Source organism: Gorilla gorilla, chromosome 23 (genome assembly GCF_029281585.2).
Source record: "Gorilla gorilla gorilla isolate KB3781 chromosome 23, NHGRI_mGorGor1-v2.1_pri, whole genome shotgun sequence".
In the NCBI taxonomy this organism is placed as follows: domain Eukaryota; kingdom Metazoa; phylum Chordata; class Mammalia; order Primates; family Hominidae; genus Gorilla; species Gorilla gorilla.
The window spans coordinates 19430204-19452079 of record NC_086018.1 but is presented as its reverse complement, the minus strand read 5'-3'; the positions used below and the strand labels follow the sequence as shown (position 1 = coordinate 19452079).

The 21876-nt window shown below is 43.6% G+C and overlaps 1 protein-coding gene and 1 long non-coding RNA gene across 3 annotated transcripts in view; one reads left to right on the top strand and one right to left on the bottom strand.

Moving 5' to 3' along the window:
* Positions 1-2061, bottom strand: part of LOC129529595 (uncharacterized) — a 40583-nt gene extending 38522 nt beyond the window's left edge. Inside the window, exon 1 of the long non-coding RNA XR_008675135.2 lies at positions 1650-2061. This is a non-coding gene — a long non-coding RNA (uncharacterized lncRNA). The remainder of the gene's footprint in view (positions 1-1649) is intronic.
* Positions 2062-2151: 90 nt separating this feature from the next.
* Positions 2152-21876, top strand: part of MAPK1 (mitogen-activated protein kinase 1) — a 112708-nt gene continuing 92983 nt past the window's right edge. Inside the window, exon 1 of one of the 2 annotated variants that reach the window (XM_004063106.5) lies at positions 2152-2545. In XM_004063106.5, the coding sequence (XP_004063154.3) occupies positions 2415-2545 (131 nt within the window). In that variant the 5' untranslated portion in view covers positions 2152-2414. The remainder of the gene's footprint in view (positions 2546-21876) is intronic. The other variant, XM_063704982.1, reaches the window with a different exon arrangement.

Genomic DNA, 21876 nt, shown 5'->3' with positions numbered 1-21876 from the left:
CATGGTACTCCATTTATCTTGGCCTGTTTTTTAAAAAAATATGCAATGTCCTCTTTTGAGAATAAGAATTAGGTATTTTCTTTTTATTATTATTATTATACTTTAAGTTTTAGGGTACATGTGCACAATGTGCTGGTTAGTTACATGTGTATACATGTGCCATGCTGGTGTGCTGCACCCATTAACTCAAGAATTAGGTATTTTCTAAAATTGGGTCCTGCTTCATGGGCTAAATATATTTTGAAGGAGTAAATTTTGGCTGGAGCAGTTTATTCCTTTTCTCATGTGTCACATCCTTTTTCCCCCACAGGATTTTTTGTTTGTTTCTCTGTTTTAGAGACAGGGTATTGCTGTGTTGCCCAGGCTAGTCTTGAATTCTTGGGCCCAAGTTGGGATTACAGGCGTGAGCCACCACACCAGCTTCCACCAGAGAGTTAAACAAACAAACAAACAAAAAACTTTGTTTATTCTCCTTTGAGATTGACTAATTAATCTTTGTTGATGTCTAGAAGTCAAGAGTTGATGGTTTTAAACTTGGAAGAGTTGAACAAAGAGGATATAGGGTCTGCCGCTCTTCCTTCTCCCTCCAAACATGGCAGGGGAAAAGGTTCAGAAGCAGTGCCTGGGTCATTGTCCGTCTCGTTGTCTTAGCTTTCCTTGGTATCCACCTGCTTCAGGACTCTAATTTTTATTTTTTCAACCTCTGTTGTTTGTGACTGTTTCTTAGCCTGGTGTGTCTCTTTTTCTCTAAACCTCGATGTTTTAGTTTTAGTAACTCTATCTTTGCATTTCTATTTCACTACCTGCTCTGTCAGCATTTCTGCCTATCTGTACCAATCTGGGTCTGTCTCTGAACGCAAATGTATCTCTCATGTGTTTCGACCCACCACCCCCTAATCCCTTACTCTCTGCTTTGTATTTCTTCTTTTCTTTTCTTTTTTTTTTTTTGGAAACGGAGTCTTGCTCTGTTGCCCAGGCTGGAGTGCAGTGGCGCGGCTCACTGCAACCTCCTCCTCCCCGGTTCAAGCGATTCTCCTGCCTCAGCCTCCCGTGTAGCTGGGATTACAGGTGCCCGCCACCACGCCTAGCTAATTTTTGTATTATTATTATTTTTCGAGACGGAGTCTTGCTCTGTCGCCCAGGCTGGAGTGCAGTGGGGCGATCTCGGCTCACTGCAACCTCCGCCTCCCGGGTTCAAGCAATCCTCCTGCCTCAGCCTCCCAAGTAGCTGGGATGACAGGCGCCCACCACCGCGCCCGGCTGATTTTTGTATTTTCAGTAGAGACAGGGTTTCACCATGTTGGCCAGGCTGGTCTTGAACTCCTGACCTCGTGATCCGCCCTCCTCGGCCTCCCAAAGTGCTGGTATTACAGGCGCGAGCCACCTCGCCCGGACTTAATTTTTGTATTTTTAGTAGAGACCTGGTCTCAAACTCCTGACCTCAAGTGGTCCGCCCGCCTCGGCCTCCCAAAGTGCTGGGATGATAGGCGTGAGACACCGCGCCCTCCCTTCTGCTTTGTACTTCTTCATCGTACTTATCACAACTTGAGCATTACACGTATTTGTCTGTCTCCTCTCTCTAAAAGGTAACTTCTATAAGGGTGGATCCCCAGGAACATGGCGTGTGCTCAACAAACATCTGAACTAACCTGATTGGCGTATCCTCTCAGTGTCTCCTTTTAGTCTCGACAATTGTGTTTCACACTTTCTCAGTATGCAAATATCTTTCTCGGTCTGGGTCATGCCTTTCGGTTTCTGCCCCAGTGCAGAGGGCTCTAAGTTTATCAGCGTGTGGACCACAGATTCGCAGAGGCCTGAGCTGCGGCGCTGCCGGGCTATGGCGCGTCGTCGGGCCTCAAGCACAGCCCGGGGTCCCTCGCTGGCTCTGTTCGGACCCTGCTCGGTCGCTCGCCTGGGCCCCAGCCATCTCTCACTTCAGCCCATGAGTTCTGCCCCACGTCTGTCTCCCTGGGTGTCTGAAGAAACGCGACCCGCGCCGACGCCCCCGCGAATGCACGTGACGGCGCCTGGTGGCGCCCCCTCAGTCAACGCCGCCGCAGTGCCCCTCCCGAAGCCCGCCGCTTCCGCCGGCCCGCGCGGCCCCGCCCCCAGCCGCGAGGAACCAATCCGCATGCACACTGCTTGTCCCCGCCCCGGCACCCTCCTCGGCGCGCGCCCCTCCCTCCGCCCGCCAGCCGGCCCGCCCGTCAGTCTGGCAGGCAGGCAGGCAATCGGTCCGAGTGGCTGTCGGCTCTTCAGCTTTCCCGCTCGGCGTCTTCCTTCCTCCTCCCGGTCAGCGTCGGCGGCTGCACCGGCGGCGGCGCAGTCCCTGCGGGAGGGGCGACAAGAGCTGAGCGGCGGCCGCCGAGCGTCGAGCTCAGCGCGGCGGAGGCGGCGGCGGCCCGGCAGCCAACATGGCGGCGGCGGCGGCGGCGGCGGCGGCGGCGGGCGCGGGCCCGGAGATGGTCCGCGGGCAGGTGTTCGACGTGGGGCCGCGCTACACCAACCTCTCGTACATCGGCGAGGGCGCCTACGGCATGGTGTGGTGAGTGTCCGCGACCAGCCACGCCCGGCCCCCCCCACCGCCCGGGGCCGCAGCGGACGCAGCCTCGGCCTCGCCCGCGCCTCGGCCTCAGGCGCCGCGGCGACCTCGAACCCGGACTTCACCGCGGTCCGCGCGCCAGGGCTCGGGCGCGGCCTCGGGCCGGTTGAGGTTTAGGTGTTGTTGCTCGCGCTTCCCGGGCCTTCGGTCGCTCGGGAAGGGGCGCAGGGAGTGGCGCGGGGGGCGTAGGCCGGGACTAGTGGACCCTTGGCCCCGGGCGCAGCGCGGCCTTTAAAGTCTGGACCCTCGGGAAGGCAACGGAAGGGTCCCCACCCCTCAATTTGCTAGTATCATGGCCTTCTTTTGGACTTTCGATTGTAAAACTGGGAATTCCATCAGATGCTTGTCGGTGTTGGCGGCGGTGGCTGCTGAGGTCCTGAAAGCGTTTCGCCTCCGCGTGTGTGCAGAACACCGAAATAATCGTTTTTCTCTCCTCGCCTCTGTTTGCAGCCAACGGCTTTCATTAAATATCCTCAGCGGTGCTAATGGTGGTCTCCGCGCAGGCTTTCTAAAATGGATTACTGACGCCAGTGTTGGTGGAATGTTTCCGTCTTGAAGTTTTTACTTTTAAGTGGATTTTAATATCGTACTGCCGGCGTTTCAGGAAGGATAAACTAACATTACTCTCTTGATTTATTAAAGATCCGTTTAGAGTTGGGCCTAATTTGACTTTTTTTTTAGCCCCCAAGTGAGCTCTTTTACCAGCATAAATGCTCCCAGATGTTTTAGCCCAATTGCTATGGACTCCTGTTAATGATTTAGTGGTCATTATGTATGCAGCCTTAATGGAGTTCTTGCAGAATCACACGTAGACTCCCTCATCTTGATTCAGGTCCCTTAGAAAAGTGAAATGATAGTGACGGTTTTTTTTTTCCCCCCGAGACGGGGTCTCGCTCTGTCTCCAGGCTGAAGTGCAGTGGCGTGACCTCGGTTCACTTCAACCTCCGCCTCCTGGGTTCAAGCGATTCTCCTTCCTCAGCCTCCCGAGTAGCTGGGACTACAGGCGCGCGACACCACGCCCGGCCCATTTTTGTATTTTTTAGTAGAGACAGGGTTTCACCATGTTGGCCAGGATGGTATCGATGTATTGATCTCGTGATCCGCCCGCCTCGGCCTCCCAAAGTGCTGGGATTACAGGCGTGAGCCACCGCGCCCGGCTGATGGTAGTTTTTATTAGAGCAAACTAGCGATAGCATTTTGTGCTGGTGAGGACTTGTGGAAATAGATTTCCTTAAATCTGAATCTTGTGAATGTGTCTTTTGTGTTGACTGAAGAAAGTAAATAATAATTTATTGAACCCTTCGTGGCAGGTACTGTGCTACATATATTATTTAATTTTATTTGAGCAGCCAAATTGAGGGAGGAAAAGATGGTGTTATTCCTTTTTTTCAGGTGAGAAAGTATTTCGAGGTGAAGCCAATTCTTGAGGTCATAGAACTAGAGTTATTAAGATTGTAGACTGAGATTCTACTAGACACACTATAGCTCTTTTCAGCTGTTTTTAGGAAAACACTCTGCGTTCCTTAGTGTAATTAATACTTGCAGAATTTTTTGTATCTTACTGTTATAAAGTAAATATAAGTCTGTTTCGGAAATGTATTCAAATTTCAATCATCATAATTTTAGAAATGCCATAGAAGGCATGTTTTACCAAGTATTGTAGCTAGATAGAAAGATTAGTTAAAATTCTTTTTAAAGAGATTTTAATTGAATCTTTAATGTTTTCACTTTGTTTAGGAGCAAAATGCTGAATACAACTGTGAAAGTTAATATGAACTCACAGGCTTAGGAGCCAAGACAGAATTTAAATTAGGTCGAGCCTGAAAGAAATAAGGCCCTAAAAAGTAATGGAGAGAAAGTATTGCCAGTAGCATCATTTCTCCACCACACATCGCATTGCTGTTGCACTCACTGGGAAGTGTGCCAGTGAACATGTCTCATTATGAGAGGCTCAGAATTTCCCATCACATCCTTTGGCCCTTTTAACAAGATTAGCTTATCTAAAATGTGGACTGAAAAAAGTGTTTTACGTTTAGGACATGTCAATTGAAAAGATACCCCCATCTGATAAGATTTCTCCTGTCTGATAAGGTTTTTACTAGTCTGAAGTTGTTTAGATGTGGGAACTACTTCTGTCACTGCTGTAGGCTTGTTTGACCTTCTGACTCTCCATTTGAAATGCTAAGTCCTCTTTTTGTGATTGTCGTTTCCTAAGTGAAATACAAATGTAATTGGAATTTGAATCCAAGATCCAGATTATAGCCTTTTATCAGGTTGATGAAATACCCTGCTGTTAACCTTCTCCATTGCACATTATTAGCATTTAATAAATATTGGCTAACAGTGCTGGATTTATGGAGGGCTTGTTGAAATATTCACTAATATCTGAATGGTGATCTTTTAAAAAATGCTTCCAGAAGGATTTATGGATTTCTAGCCATTTTTTAGATTTACCCCCTTCTGTTTCCTTATCAGTTCATTAGGAATTGTGACTATTTTGTTTAGAGTCCTTTCCTAATGATTATTAGAGGATGTAAAGATGAAGAGTGGGATTTGAGTTGGGCCTTTAAGAGTGGGTGTGATTTTGATATGCAGATAATAGGAACAAGTGACAGCTTGAGCTGTGGAATCTAATCTTGGAAGTGTACTTAGGTGGCAAACTGTAGAGGACTCCAAAGGCAAAACTAAGTTTGACTGTATATTTGTTCAGTGGAGGAAGCATCTTTTTATTTGTTTATTTATTTATTTATTTTTTTGAGATGGAGTCTCACTCTTGTTGCCTAGGCTGTAGTGCAGTGGCATGACCTCGGCTCACTGCAACCTCTGCCTCCTAGGTTCAAGCGATTCTCCTGCCTCAGCCTCCTGAGTAGCTGGGACTACAGGCGCGTGCCACCATGCTCAGCTAATTTTTTTTTTGTATTTTTGTAGAGACGGGGTTTTGCCATGTTGGCCAAGATGGTCTCAAACTCCTGACCTCAGGTGGTCCCCCTGACTTCAGCCTCCCAAAGTGCTGTGATCACAGGCTTTAGTCACCGTGCCCGGCCTTTTTTTTGAAAGAGGCAGTCATACATGGTCAATTTTGAAATTTTTTGGGAAGACAAATCAACACTAGTGGGAATGAAGGAAGAAGAACTGGAGTGGAGGAATAAATTAGGAAAGCCTAACCACCTAGAGGTGCAGTAATAAAGTGGCAGCGGAAGGTAGCAGATGGAGGTGAGGAGTTTTGTATTGACAGAAATAGTAACAGGGACCCTTGTGGGAAGAGTGGTAAAAAGACTTTTAATCATGGCAAGTCTGAGTGGAATCAAAGGATTATGAGACCTTAAAGTGTAAGAGACCAAGAGAGGTGGGATTTGGATTTGGAGGGATTTCTGAGATAGAACAAGGCTTGCTGGTTGATTGGCTATGGGCGGTTGTTCATTCTGAGGCTTCTAGGTTGGGAGCCTGGGAGATGGTAGTGCCATTATCCAAGTAAAGGAATACTGTTAGAGCAGATTTGTCAGGGGGAAATAGTTCTGGTTTGAACTTGTTAAGTTTGTAATGCCTATAGGCCATTCAGGCTATATCCAGAAACCATCTTAAAATTTGTAAGAGGGGAGCAGGAGCTGGAGATGAAAATTTGTGTAAATGGTAGTTAAAATCTTGAGTGGATGAGCACAGATTCTTATCTGGGTCATTGGTTAGGTGAAATTGCAATCATGGCCAGGCGCGGTGGCTCACGCCTATAATCCCAGCACTTTGGGAGGCCCAGGTGGGCGGATCACGAGGTTAGGAGATCGAGACCATCCTGGCTAACATGGTGAAACCCTATCTCTACTAAAAATACAAAAAAAAAAAAAGTAGCCGGGCGTGGCGGCGTGCGCCTGTAGTCTCAGCTGCTGGGGAGGCTGAGGCAGGAGAATGGCGTGAACCCAGGAGGCAGAGCTTGCAGTGAGCCAAGATCGCGCCACTGTACTCCAGCCTGGGTGACAGAGCAAGACTGGGTCTCAAAAAAAAAAAAAAAAGAAAGAAATTGCAATCATATGTTTTCTATATTTATCTTTTTGGTTAAAAAATACATAGCATTTGATAGATTTTCAAATGAGTCCATTATCCCGGAAACATTAAGAACCACTGAAGTAGAACAGAGGACCAACCAGGTAACTCTGGCAAAGAAGAGGAAACTGATGACTGGTCAGATGTATAAGGGAACAGTGTAGACGGGGAGGAGGGAGAGAAGGAGAGATTGAAACACTCTCAGTATGCTTGGTCATCTTAGACTAAGATAGCAAGTGTCTATTGGTTAAATTGAGTTTGAAATGCTGTTTCTGAATGCGACAAGAGAGCTCATGGGGTCATCTTCATAGAGATATTAATTGAAGCCTTAAGAGTGGATAAGACATCTGAGAACTAAGCCAAAGGAGTGCCTGCCTTTACTGTGTCAATAAAGGTCAAGTTATGGAAGAGGACAGAGGAAATGTGGCCAGAGAGACCAAAGAACTGGGAGTGCACGTTATCAAAGGAGCCAAGGGAGATGGTACTCATTAAGGGATTGGTATTGAGTACTATAGAAGGGAAACAGAATGCAGCTGACAAGCCATTATATTTGTTGACTTTCAGCTCTTTTTTTTTTTTTTTGAGACAGAGTCTTGTTCTGTCGCCCAGGCTGGAGTGCAGTTGCAGAATCTCGGCTCACTGCAACCTCTGCCTCCTGGGTTCAAGTGATTCTCTTGCCTCAGCCTCCCGAGTAGCTGGGATTACAGGTGTGTGCCACCACACCCGGCTACTTTTTGTATTTTTAGTAGAGACGAGGTATTGCCATGTTGGCCAGGCTGGTCTCAAACTCCTGACCTCAGGTGATCCCCCTGCTTCAGCCTCCCAAAGTGCTAGGATTACAGTGTGAACCACTGTGCCTGGCCTCTTTTTTTTTTTTTTTTAAAGCAGGGATGTTCAACTTGGGAAAGCTGAATGAATAAAAGAAAAAAGAGGGGGATGGTTTCAACTAAAATTTCATTGTGATCACATTCCTGATGGTACAGTGTCCTGTCTTGTTAAGGTTATTGTGATTATAGCAGACTAGTAGAACTGCCACTTTTTCAGCACTCTTGTTTTGTATTTTACATACATTAATGCTAAGCCATATAACTGTACAGCAAAAGTGGTAACTTCTGTTTGTTTTTTACCCCACAAGTGAAGAAACTTGAGGCACACAGAGGTTAGTTAACTTGCCCAATGACACACAGCTAGGAAGTGATGAAGCAACCCCAGTTTTTCTGGTTCCTAAGTAGTGCTCCACCAAAGATCAGAGTTGAGAAAATAGATTATTTCAGTAACAAGAAATATCTGTTGTCTGCTTTTGCTTGTATCACTTTTTAGCCTTTAAAACCTTTCATGTAGAGTTATTTACTCAGAAAATGTTTATTGAACTCTTCATCCAAATAATGGGATGGAATTGGGGAAAAATACAGAGAAGATACCAGTGTTACCCAGGAGTTTGTGAAGTGCTGAGAGGAAGAGAAGAGCTGAGTGACTTGGGGCTGTCTTTCTTTGGCTTCCCAGACTTCTGAGCTAGGTGTTGATGTGTGAGTAGGAGTTTGCCTTGAGAAATGCCTTCTAGGCAAAGCGAAGTGTGCATGTAAAGGCACAGACCATGAACACAGTGCATCAGGTCAGGAAAACCAGAAATTACTTGGGAAGGCTGGAGTGTAGGGTGCCTTAGTAAGAAGGTGGGAGTTGAGACAGCTGGGGGTAGGCAGGGCCAACTCCTGAAGGGCATTATTTGGTAAGGACTTTGGACTTGATCTTGTGGGTGACGGAGTCATTAAAGGATGGCCCTCTTTCTGTCTGCCAGTTCCACCGCCACTTTGTCTCTTATGCTTTCTGCCCATTTTGCCTACTTACTTACTTTTTTTTTGAGACGGAGTTTTGCTTGGAGGCTCACTGCAACCTCGCCTCCTGGGTTCAAGCAATTCTGCCTCAGCCTCCTGAGTGGCTGGGATTACAGGTGTGTGCTACCATGCCTGGCTAATATTTGTATTTTTAGTAGAGACAGGATTTCGCCATGTCGGCCAGGCTGGTCTCAAACTCCTGACCTCAGGTGATCCACCCGCCTCGGCCTCCCAAAGTGCTGGGATTACAGGCGTGAGCCATTGCACCTGGCCGCATTGTGCCTACTTTATCTCGTGGTACTCAGTGGGGGTGATTTTACCTCCCTGCTACAGAGGCATTTGGAAGTGTATAGGGGGGCGGCTTTTTGTTGTGTTGTCACATTGATTAGGGGGTGTTATTGGCCGTCAGTAGGCATGTCAAGGGCAGACATGCTAAATGGTCTGGATTGCACGGTACACTCCCTCCACTGAAGAATCATCCTGCCAAGATGCCCATAGTACAGCACCCAGCCTGCCCCAAGAAACATCAGGCTCTATTTAAGTCCCGCTTTTCTCTAAAGCTCATCTCTATGAACTTTGCCCTATTGCTTCCTGTTAATGCGCTCTCTTCATGGATCTCTGCTGGGTGTTTGTACCACCTGTTTGAAAGGCAGGAACAGCAATAACATATATCATATATAAAAACTCTAGACCTGGAGACAGAGATATTGAGATTCTTAATTTTGCTTGCTCATTGTTTACTTAACTTTTTAAATCAAGAAGTCTCCTCTACACTTTTGGAGCTCAAAGATGCAAGGACAGCAGCTTACATGAGTAACAGAAGAATCTAGTGTTTCTGAGCAGAGTTTAGAGTAAAAGGATAAGTCAAAACAAAATTAATTTTTATATTAATAGCATCCCTAATGATGTATTCCTGGTAGTTAGCTATAACCATTACACCATTCCCATAATTTGATTTGTGTAAATTCAAGTTGACTTTTCCCCAAAACTGTTAGTAATTTATTCCTCACCTTGCTCACAATTTATATACCTATTAATTGAAAAACACCTCATTCCCCAACAAACATCTAGAGCTCCTTGCCTCCGGCCTACTCCACCCACCCTCTTGCCTAATCCTGAGATGCTATTTTGCTCCCCTTTAGATTTGCTTTTTTTCTTTCACTTCTCGAGGCTCCCACACTGAAAGGTGCCTAGGAGCTCATCCAGTAGCTGCGCTGTCTCTGCTCCTTCTAGGAAAGGCCACCTGCCTGAGCTTTGAAATGGCCCACACCGTACCAGAAGGAAGAAGAGAGATTCCAGGAGGATTCAGACGTTACCCAGGCTTTCTGGAAACTGAGCAGAACCACAGGAGGAGAAAGCTATAGGCAGCTGAACAAAATTTATGTGTTTCTATTTCCCCTGCTATAAAATGAAAGGATTGGGCTCTGTCTGTGGTTTTCAAATCTCCTCCTCTCTTAGGGGCTTCAGGCCTCACCCCAAATAGGGAAACTTCACATACAGCATTCTCTCCCCTAATCCCTGTTTTTTCTATTCTTTGCTCTTCTCTTACTACCTCCTTCCCCTCCCGTTTCCCTTCTTCCTCTGCCCTTAGTCTTTTTTCTTTTTCTTAATTTCCTTTTAGTCATTATCATCTTCAGTTCACATAGGTAGTAACTATTAGGGTTAGCAGGGTAAGATTCCATTTGGAAAAAGGATTTGATTGCTTTGAAAATGATGTTGGGCAACCCACAGGATAGATGGTCTCCAAGGTCCCTCCCAGATTCTCAGACTCAAAGCAGGCCCTGGGGTTTGAACCTATGGCCAGTAGGAGCTGGATAGCAGGTGTCTGCATGGATAATATGCCATGATCAACTGACTAATGTTAGTTGCAAGCCTGCCTTGCTGGTTTAAGCTTCATTCTCATTCTTGTCTTTTTTTTTTTTTTTTTTGAGACAGAGTCTCACTCTGTCGCCCAGGCTGGAGTGCAGCGGCGCAGTCTTGGCTCACTGCAACCTCTGCCCGCAGGTTCAAGCAGTTCTCCTGTCTCAGCCTCCTGAGTAGCTAGGATTACAGGCGCCTGCCACTGTGCCTGGCTAATTTTTTTTTTTTTTTTTTTTTGTAGTTTTTAGTAGAGATGGGCTTTCACCCTGTTGCCCAGGCTGGTCTTGAACTCCTGACCTCGTGATCCATTCGCCTCAGCCTCCCAAAGTGCTGGGATTACAGGTGTGAGCCACCGCGCCTGACCGTCATCCTTGTCTTTGAGGTATTATATTTTGCACTTTACACATAAGGGAACTGGGTGTCAGGTAACTCGTTCAGGGTTCACAGCCAGTAAGTATATTGCAGAACTGAGATGTAAATTGAGATTTATGCAGACCCCAAATCCTGTGACCTTTTTTCTTTTAACTACTATAGGCTTTTCTCTGTTATACCGAGTTACCTAGAAACGTACTTCCTACAGCCTGGGTTCCTGAATGGATTAGTCCTAAAGTATAAAATGATTATGCCATTGCAGACAGACCTGAAGAAGAGGCTAGAAAGGATTAGAGTTAAAGTAACTTTGTTTTTTGTTTTTGTTTTTTCTTTATCTCCAAAGGATCTGTCATCTAGCAACTTAATTTTTATCAGGAAGCAGTATTGATTTCTTCCCATTCCTTCTAGTTACCTCTACCAGTTTCTTGATTTTCATTCATTTAATATTATTAAACACGTACCGGATTATGTGCTAGGCAGTAGGAACAAAGTAATGAACAAAAGTTGTTCTTACTCTTTGGTGTTTACAGTCCAACAGGGCAGTAATAACATTTACTGAGTATGGTGAAGTGTGGAGTGCCACTGGATGATATAAGATATTTTGAGTAGTTATGAAGGGTTTCCGGGAGGAAGTGGTGTTTAAGCTGGGACCTGAAGGAAGACTTAGAGCTAGCTGGGTAAAAGGTAGGATAGAGTGCTGGAATGTTTTAGGCACTACTTTGTGGAGACTGCATTATAGAAAATGAAAAGTTTATGATTAAGATCTGGGGGCCTTTGTCATATTACTGCAAGGATAGAAAGTGCAGTTAAAGCTTTAGGTATAATTGGAACCAGGAACTGGAAAATAGACCAACGTAGCTACCTCCCTCCCTCTTTACAGTTACAAAAGCTTCTTGTACCCTACATCTCTCAGCAGCTGGATTTTTTTCCCCTCTTTTCTCTTTTGTCACTTCCCCATGCACTCAGCAGAGGAGAGCTGACCCTAGCTCCCTGAAGGTGTGTGTCTTCAGGTTTTTTGATGACCAGAGGCTGAGAACACTCTGAATCCAATTCCAAGTGGAACAGAATGTGTAAAAACACTGTTAGGGAGATTATTCTGCACAGAACAGCTCACTCCACCTGGCCTTTCCAGCCTGGGAGAGTGTCTGCCTCTGGTCTAGTCAGCTGAGGCCCAAGGTGGGGTCATTTATTAAATAAAGCTGCATATCTCGGAATGTCTGAAGGGCAAGGTGGGAATTGTCAAAAGGGGTCTCTCATTGATTTCTGTCTTGTTAGGTTAAAGTTCTTGGTACTGTTTTCCCTGTCACTCTCCAGGGAGTGTGTATCACTCTCCGGTTTTTACAGATGAGGAAAATGAAACGAAAGTTGGGTAACTTGCCAGTCACAAGTAAGGGGTCAAAGGATTGTCATGAGTATTAAATAAAACAGTATAGTTGAAGTCCTGAGCACTTGGTACCTAGTTAATGCTCTGTTATTCCTTTGAAGTAAACAGGGTTGACAAGATGTGAATCCGCCTTTGTCTCAGTCTCTATGTAAAGCAGCATGTGCAGAAGTACAAATATTTGGCTTGGTGGTCAGATGACTTTACAATGGTATGGAAGTGATACACATGCAGTAGGAACCTTACTTCCGAGTACCCACGCAACTGTTCTGTTTTTCATTTTCAGTATAGTATTTCATACATCATATGAGTTACTCAACACTTTTATTATAAAATGGGCTTTGCGTTAGATGATTTTGCCCAACTGTAGGCTAATGTAAGTGTTCTGAACATGTTTAAGGTAGGCTAAGCTAAGCTGTGATGTTTGGTAAGTTAGGTGTATTAAATGTATTTTCAGCTAGGCTGGGTGCAGGACTCGTGCCTATAATCCCAGGACTTTGGGAGACCGAGGCATGAGGATTCCTTGAGCTTAGGAGTTTGAGACCAATCTAGGCAACATAGTGAGGCCTTTTCTGTACTAAAGGTACTAAAAATTAAAAAGAAAAAAAATAGCCAGGTGTGGTGGTACGTGCCTATAGTCCCAGCTACTTGGGAGCCTGGGGCTGAGGATCGCTTGAACCTGAGTGGTCAAGGCTACAGTGAGCCGTCGTCGTGTCACCGCATTCCCGCCTGGCAACAGAGCAAGAAACTTTCCCAAAAAAAAACAAGCATTTCACCTTATGAGGTTTTCCATTTATGATGGGTTTATTGGGATGTAAGTCCATAGTAAGTCAAGGAACATCTTTATATAGTTAGAATAGGGACAGTCAAGTGTTTCATGCATAATCCAAATCTTCAGGAGGCAACATCAAGGTAACCCGAGTTTAGGGATATTCTGCAAAATAACTGGCCTGTAAACCTCAAAATTAAGTCAAGATCATGGAACCAAGAAAACACTGAGGAATTGTTCCACACTAAAGAAGTGTGCAGAAACATGGCAACTCCATGTGGTTCATGATTCTGAATCGGCATGATTGGCAAAACTAGAATGTCTGAAGATTAGATTGTAGTCGTGTATCTGTGTTAATGATTTTATTTTTATCTTCTTTTTTTTTAACTCTTCTTTTTTTTTGGTATTTTCTTTTTTGTTTTGGTTTGTCCTTCCTTGTTTTTTGTTTTTTGTTACAAACCCTTGTGTCGATAGCTGACTGCTCTGCTGTATACAAAACCCTGATCCAGAAACAGGTTGTCTGTGAATGGTTTAGCACAGGTCCCCCGTGAATGTGCATTGTGTGACGGGTGAAAGTGTGGCCGCCTTTCTACTGTGCCAAGTTTTCCAGCATGAGAGGCTTTCCATATCTGGTCCTCAGATATGTGGTGTGAATGAAGGGGGGACCAGCTATCTGAGGCCAACCGAGGCTCCACAGTTGGCTGCCCTGTCATTTTGCCTGGGCGGGATTCTGACTTAGAGGCCTTTGGTCATAATCTGACAGATGAGCGTTGACGATTTTGATGGTAGCATTTTGTTTGTATGGGAGAATAGTCTAGTTTTGTTTGTCGGAAATAGTCACTAAAGTATTGGGGGATAATGAGAAAGAAATACTGGCAAACTTACTCTCACATGCTTCAGAGACTAAAAGTTTGATAAGCTAGATATAGAACTTTTTCTATGGTTTGAGATATAGTTCCTTTTCTCTAAAGAGTTGTCGGTGAGTCCCTTTCAGAAACGTACTTGAGTGAGGATGTGTTGAAATTTGTGGGAAGCTGTGAAAGGCAGCTTTTAGCCTACCAAAAGAGGACTGGCCTGGAAGGCAAGAGACCTGAGTCTTGGTCCCTGCTTCTGATGACATGTCACATGGGCATGTGCTCGTCACTCTGCTTCTGCAAGTTTTTGTTTTTCTCATCTGTGGAGTTAAGGGATTGGGATGGTCTCTAGGGTCTCGTACAGCTCTAATATTGTCACAGCCCTCAGGAACATTACATGAAATTAGCATATATGCAATATATTAAGATTCATGTGTGGATTGTTTCCCAGCTACTAGCGCTGTCTTTAATGTAATTTACCTCAGAAATCTCTGGATAATCATTATTGAGATATAATGAAATAGGAAAAAACTTGAGGTTAAAAACTAATAAATTGATTTACTTCAACATTAAAAGCCCACAATTAAACCCTTGAGGAAAATGACTATTTTTATTTTTTATTTTTTGCTCTGCAAGTAAGGTTGGAACTTCGTAATACTGTATGACAGTAGTCGTTTACCTCACGAATTAGATTATTCATGTGTGTTTGACTGAAGAGAGTTTTTACCTAGTGACTGGAATGAATGTTAATGCTGCTATTTTGGCATTGGAAAAAAAAGGTGTAATGAAAAATGTCAAGTTTGAGAGATAGAGAAATACTTAAATAGAACTGATTTAAAAGCAATTCTGAAAAAGAAAGAACTTGGTACAATCTTTCTATGAAAGCAAAGACTTTACTGCACAGCTAAAGAAAATGAAGCAAAAACAATACATTGCCCCAATTAATGTTTGAATTCACTGAACACAAGGTAGGCTAGCAAAGTAGAGAGTAATATCTTTGCCTCACCTTGGCCACAAGGATTTATTTTGTCAGTAACCAAGTTTAGTGTACTGCTATTTAGCTTTTTCACTACAGATGTGAAAATGTTTCTTTTTGGGGTTTGTTTGAAATTTTCTTTCCCTTTTCAATTTAGCAGTGCTGAACCTATCCTCAAATAAATTTACATTTTTCCCATTAAATCAACTTTGTTTCTGTTCCATGGTTGAAGCAAATACTTTATAAAGAAAAAAATCAGTGTAGACCTTTCACAAGTTAATTATTACTGCAGGGCTATATAGGCAAATAAAAATATTAGACGTTATGTTTTAGACCAGTGAAAAAACAGTTGGTAGTAATGCTAGATTAAGACTTGCCAGAATGTTCATCCCCTTAGTGAGCCATTCTGCTTATGATAACATTTTGTAATGTTTTCAGGCATTCTTTTGGGACAGCCCTGATCACTTATCATTCACAGGGATGATAAAAGTGACAATCTTTAGACGTGTTGTAAATTCTTTCTTTCTTTTGTCCAAAGGGAGCTAGAAAGAAAAGACATTTGTGATTATCTGTCCACTTGAACCCAACTGCTAGGAAGAGCTATTTAATTGTTGCCAACAAGGCAGTGTGAGAGTTTATAGTGACATTAGGAGTGTTTCCAGTTATCCCAGCAGGATTCAGCATTCAAGAACTGGTAAATTTTGGCCAGACGCGGTGGCTCACACCTGTAATCCCAGCACTTTGGGAGGCCGAGGCAGGCGGATCACCTGAGGTCAGGAGTTTGAGACCAGCCTGACCAACATGGAGAAACCCCGTCTCTACAAAAAATACAAAATTAGCTGGGTGTGGTGGCACATGCCTGTAATCCCAGCTACTCGGGAGGCCGAGGCAGGAGAGTCGCTTGAACCCGGGAGGCGGAGCTTGTGGTGAGCCGAGATTGCGCGCCATTACACTCCAGCCTGAGCAACAAGAGTGAAACTCTATCTCAAAAAAAAAAAAAATCTGGTAAATGTTTGTCTGGCATGATAGAATTTAATGCTTACCTCTAAAAATGTAAATTGGAAAATATTTTAGCCTTATGTGGTATGTGATGTTAGCAGGGAAGTCTCTAATGTTTTCACATGAAGTCAGATGCTGGCTTTGGACTGAGGTGTATTTTGTTTACTTAAGGCAGTATCCATCACTTCCTATTTTAGTTTTTTGTTTCTTTTTGTTTGTTTGTTTTTTGAGATGGCGTCTTGCTCTGTCTCTCAGGCTGGAGTGCAGTGGTGCCATCTCAGCTCACTGCAACCTCCACCTCCTGGTTTCAAGCAATTCTCCTGCCTCAGCCTCCCAAGTAGCTGGGACTACAAGCGCGTATTGCCACCCCCAGGTAATTTTTTGTATTTTAGTAGAGACAGGGTTTCACCCTGTTGCCCATGCTGGTCGTGAACTCCTGAGCTCAGACAGTCCACCTGCCTTGGCCTCCCAAAGTGCTGGGATTACAGGCATGAGCCACCGCACCCAGCTGTCAGATGTCTTTACTGCCTCCGTGAAGATGATATGATTTCATCACATTTAACATTGTTAATGTGAAGATCATGTCAATAGATTTCCTTATATGGAATCTCTCATACCTGGAATAAACTGTGCTTGTTTATTTGTATTCCTTTTTATAATGTGCCATTGGATTCTGTTTGCTAATATTCAGAGATTTTGTGTTGATATTTGTAAGTAGTATTCAACTGTAGTATCTTTTGTGCAGTCTTTGTCAGGTTGGGGTTACCATTACACTTGCTTCATAAAATGAGTGTGGAAGTTTTCTTTCCTATTCTGTGTTCTGAAATAGCATTAGGACTACTTTGTCTTTTTTTTTTTTTTTTTGACACAGAGTCTTGCTCTGTCACCCAGGCTGCAATGCAGTGGCATGATCTCGGCTGACTGCAACCTCTTCCTCCCAGGTTCAAGTGATTCTCCTGCCTCCGCCTCCCAAGAAGTTGGGACTACAGGTGCACACCACCACGTGTAACTAATTTTTATATTTTTAGTAGAGATGGGGTTTCACTATGTTGGCCAGACTGGTCTCAAACTCCTGACCTCAGGTGATCTACCCACCTCGGCCTCCCAAAGTGCTGGGATTACAGGCGCTAGCCACTAGTCTACCTTATCTTAAAATGGTAGAATTTTCCTTTGAAACTATTTGCCTGGTATTTTTTTGGTTTTTAGACTGGTTTCTGCTTGGTTTCTACCACCACTCTTAATCCCCTCCAGTTGTTCTCTGCAACCACCACCATGACTGCCATTTCCTTGAGCACTTATTATCCATTAAGCACCTTTACGTGTGGTAATTAATGACTGTTATGTGTTTTGTTGTTTTGATACAAAGTCTCACTGTCGCCCAGGCTGGACTGCAGTGGCACTGTCACTTGAATCCAACCTCCACCTGCCGGGTTCAAGCAGTTCTCCAGCCTCAGCCTCCCAAGTAGCTGGGATTACAGGTGTGCGCTACCACACCTGGCTAATTTTTGTATTTTTAGTAGAGACAGGGTTTCACCACCTTGGCCAGGGTGGTCTCTAACTCCTGACCTCAAGTGATCCACCCACCTCTACCTCCCAAAGTCCTGGGATTATAGATGTGAGCCACTGAGCCCAGCCTGTTATGTATTTTTGTCTTTTGTTTTCTTTGAGACAGGGTGTCACTCTCTCACTCAGGCTTGAGTGCAGTGGCATGATCACGGCTCGATGTGTTTATTCTTGTTTTTTTCTTGTTTTTCTGGGTTTTTTTTGTTTGTTTTTTTTTGAGATGAAGTTTCGCTCTTGTTGCCCAGGCTGGAGTGCAGTGGTGCGATCTTGACTCACTGCAACCTCCACCTCCCAGATTCAAGCGATTCTCCTGCCTCAGCCTCCCAAGTAGCTGGAATTACAGGCATGTGCCACTACGCCCAGCTAGTTTTGTATTTTTAGTAGAGATGGGGTTTCTGCATGTTGGTCAGGCTGGTCTCGAACTCCTGACCTCAGGTGATCCGCCTGCCTCAGCCTCCCAAAGTGCTGGGATTACAGGCTTGAGCCGCTGCACCCGGGCTGGACTATTATCTTTCTATTAAACAATACAGTACTTAGTATTTCCTGGTTTTGAATTTCATATAAGTGAAATCATACTGTGTGTATTCTTCAACTAGCTTTTTTCATTCATCATTATGTTTTTGAGTATAGTATAGTTACTTGTTTTCACTGCTTTATATACCATTGTATAAATATACCACAATTTATCCATTCTAGTATTAATGGACATTAGGTTTGTTGTTATTACAGTGTTCCTGCAAGTAACCTTGCACATTTCTCCTGATACACAAGAGTTTCACAGATCTTTAGACAGATTCCCCAGTAGTGGAATTGCTGGATGGTAGGGCATATGTACATTCATTGGGTATTCCACATTGTTTTCCTAAGTTGTTTTCCCAGTAAAGTTTTGTGTTATTATTCTTGCACATCATGTGTTTAATTGATTCCTTGATACTTTATGTTTGTTGTTGCTATTCTAAGTGATATCTTTTTTTTTTTTTTTTTTTTTTTGAGACAGAGTCTCGCTCTGTGGCCCAGGCTGGAGTGCAGTGGTGATCTCAGCTCATTGCAAGCTCCGCCTCCCGGGTTCACGCCATTCTCCTGCCTCAGCCTCCCTAGTAGCTGGGATTACAGGCGCCCACCACCATGCCCGGCTATATTCTAAGAGATATCTGTAGATGGTTTATAGAAATGCATTTGACTTTTGTAAACTGATGAATTACTGGAATAAAAAGATTGTCCAACAAACTCTTATTCCAGTAATCCGTCTTTAAATTTTTTAAGGACAAACATATCATCTGAAAATCATGATATTTTGTTTCTTTTCATGACTTAGATATATTTTATCTTGTCTTAACTGTGCTGGTCGGACTCTCCATTACAAAGTTGAAGAGCATTGGTGATACAGGGGGCATCCCTGACTTGTTCTGATGTTAAAAGGAAAGCTTTTATTGAGTGATAGGGGCTACTGGTTTTTCGTAAGGCTTACTTCCCACCCACCCCCTCTCCGGAAACAGGGTCTTGCTATGTTGCTCAGACTGGTCTCAAACTCCTGGGCTCAAGTGATCATCCCACTTTACCCTCCTGAATAGCTGGGATTACAGGCACATGCCACAGCACCTGGCTTCATAAAGCTTTCTTTGTCAAGTTTTTTTAAACTTAAAGAAAAAAAGAATCCTGAATGATTGAATTTCTACAGATGCTTTTTAATTGCATGTATAGAAATTTTCTTGTTTTTTTTTCTTTAAGTTTCATGTTACCCTAATAGATTTTCTAATATTGAATCAATTTTGCATTCCTGGGATTAAACCCTACTTGGTCATGATGTATTATTATTATATATTGCTGGATTTGGCTTGTTAATAAATAATAGGGTTTTTCTCATGTGGTTTGGTATGAAAATTAGACTACCCTTACAAAATGAATTGGGAAGTGTTTCTTTTCCTATACTTCTGTTTTTATTTCTGTAAAATTAGAATGATTCCTTCAAAGTTTGGTAGAACTTGCCTGTACAAGTCTGGACCTGGGTGGTTTTTTGGTTTTGGTATGTGTTTGGTTTTTTGTTGAAAACATGTTAAGCTGATTCAAAATTATTTTAAAAATGGTTATACGACTGTTCCTACTTTGAATTTCTTCTTGGTAATTATATTTTTCTTGGCATTTATTCTTCTCACTTATTTTTACATTTACTAGAGTATTGTATTTTCTTACCTCTTTTAATCTTATTTTGAAATACCCATTTAAACATACGTAAGAGATAAGTACTGTTTGTGGCTGGGCACAGTGGCTCATGCCTGTAATCCTAGCACTTTGGAAGGCCAAGGCGGGCAGATCACTTGAGGTCAGGAGTTCAAGACCAGCCTGGCCAACATGGCAAAATCTTGTCTCTACTAAAAATACAAAAATTAGCTGGGCGTGGTGGCGCCTGCCTGTAATCCTAGCTACTCCAGAGGCTGAGGCATGAGAATCACGTCACCCCAGGAGGCAGAGGCTGCAGTGAGCTGAGATCGCGCCACTGCGCTCTATCCTGGGCGACAGAGCAAGACTCTGTCTCAAAAAAAAAAAAAAAAAAAGGTACTGTTTACAGAATAAGTTAAATACTTGTCATCACTGTGCAGATTGCAAAATGGAACATTGCTAGTACCTTAGAAATGCCTTCTCAAATCTTTAAGAGTTGAGTACGTTCCTTAATTTTATGATAATTGTTCTTTTCAGACTCTTCTCCCTTTTTATTCTTTACTTTTATTGATGTATAATATACATAAAGAAAAGTGGCCAGATGTGGTGGCTCATGCCTGTAATCCCAACACTTTAGGAGGCCAAGGTGAGAGGATCACTTGAGCTCAGGAGTTCAAGACCAGCCTAGCCTGGGCTGATTATAGACGTGAGCCACATTGTCCTGCTGGGTATATATTTAGTAGCAGAATGACTGTGTCAGTCTGTGCATAGATTCCATTTTAGTAGATGTGCCAAACTGTTTTCCAAAGTGGTAAAATATTTCCATTAGCAGTGTATTAGAGTTCAGACCAGTGTATATTCTCAACAACACTTGGTATCATTTTTAGCCTCTCTAGTGGGTATGAAGTGGTATGCATTGTGGGTTTTGTTTGCATTTCTCTGATATTTTAGCTCTTTTTTGGTGGTTAACTCTTTTTTGTATGTTTATGACATTCGGCTATCGTGAAGTATTTAAGGGTTATTTTGCAAATTTTTCTGTGGAGATTTTTGTTTCATTAAATTATAGGAGTTCTTGGTAGATTTTGATGAGTCTTTTTTTAGATTCATGTGCTGCAGATATTTTCTCCTTTCCGAGAGTTACCTCTTTTTTTTTTTGAGACAGTTGCAATTTGTCGCCCAGGCTGGAGTGCAAGGGTGCGATCTCGGCTCACTGCCACCTCTGCTTCCTAGGTTCAAGTGATTCTCCTGCTTCAGCCTCCCAAGTAGCTGGGATTACAGGCACGCCCCACCACGCCCAGCTAATTTTTGTATTTTTAGAGACGGGATTTCACCATGTTGGCTAGGCTGGTCTCGAACTCCTGACCTCAGCCTCGGCCTCCCAAAGTGCTGGGATTACAGGCGTGAGCCACTGCGCCTGGCCGAATTACAGCTATTTTAAAGATCATCTTCAGTAACTAGTAACTGGGTCACTGTGGATATGTGGATATGTTGTCTCTTTTTTCTCGTTTGTTTCCTTGTATGCTTGGTAACGTTCAAGTGAATGCTGGATACTGTGTATGAAAATTGTTGATGCTCTCGGTGACATTTTTCTCCAGAGAGAGCTCTCCCTACTCACTGATAGGCAGATACAGTGGTGACAGATAACCATAATTCAGTCAGAGAATGAGCTGATTTGAGGGTTGGTTGCAGTTTTTTTTTTTTTGTATTACACACCTTTTAATTTGAATTAATTAGGCATGATCATTATTGAAAATTGGTAACGTGTAAATTGATAACAACCAAAACAGGGGAAAACATTCATTTAAAACTTTCCCAAATAAATGCCCCATGTATAGGCCTCTATTAAAATAATAACAATAAACATTTTTTGAACCACTTTATATATTTTAAGATTTGTTTAGGGCTTTTTCATTTGCACGTGAAAATATTCCTTTTTTTTTTTTTTTTTTTAGTATTTATTGATCATTCTTGGGTGTTTCTCGGAGAGGGGGATTTGGCAGGGTCATAGGACAATAGTGGAGGGAAGGTCAGCAGATAAACATGTGAACAAAGGTTTCTGGTTTTCCTAGGCAGAGGAGGACCCTGCGGCCTTCCTCAGTGTTTGTGTCCCTGGGTACTTGAGATTAGGGAGTGGTGATGACTCTTAATGAGCATGCTGCCTTCAAGCATCTGTTTAACAAAGCACATCTTGCACCCCCTTAATCCATTTAACCCTGAGTGGACACAGCACATGTTTCAGAGAGCACGGGGTTGGGGGTAAGGTCATAGATCAACAGCATCGCAAGGCAGAAGAATTTTTCCCAGTACAGAACAAAATGGAGTCTCCCATGTCCACCTCCCTCCACACAGACACAGTAACAATCTGATCTCTCTCTCCTCTCCCCACATTTCCCCCCCTCTATTCAACAAAACCGCCATTGTCATCATGGCCCGCTCTCAATGAGCCGCCGGGCACACCTCCCAGACAGGGTGGCGG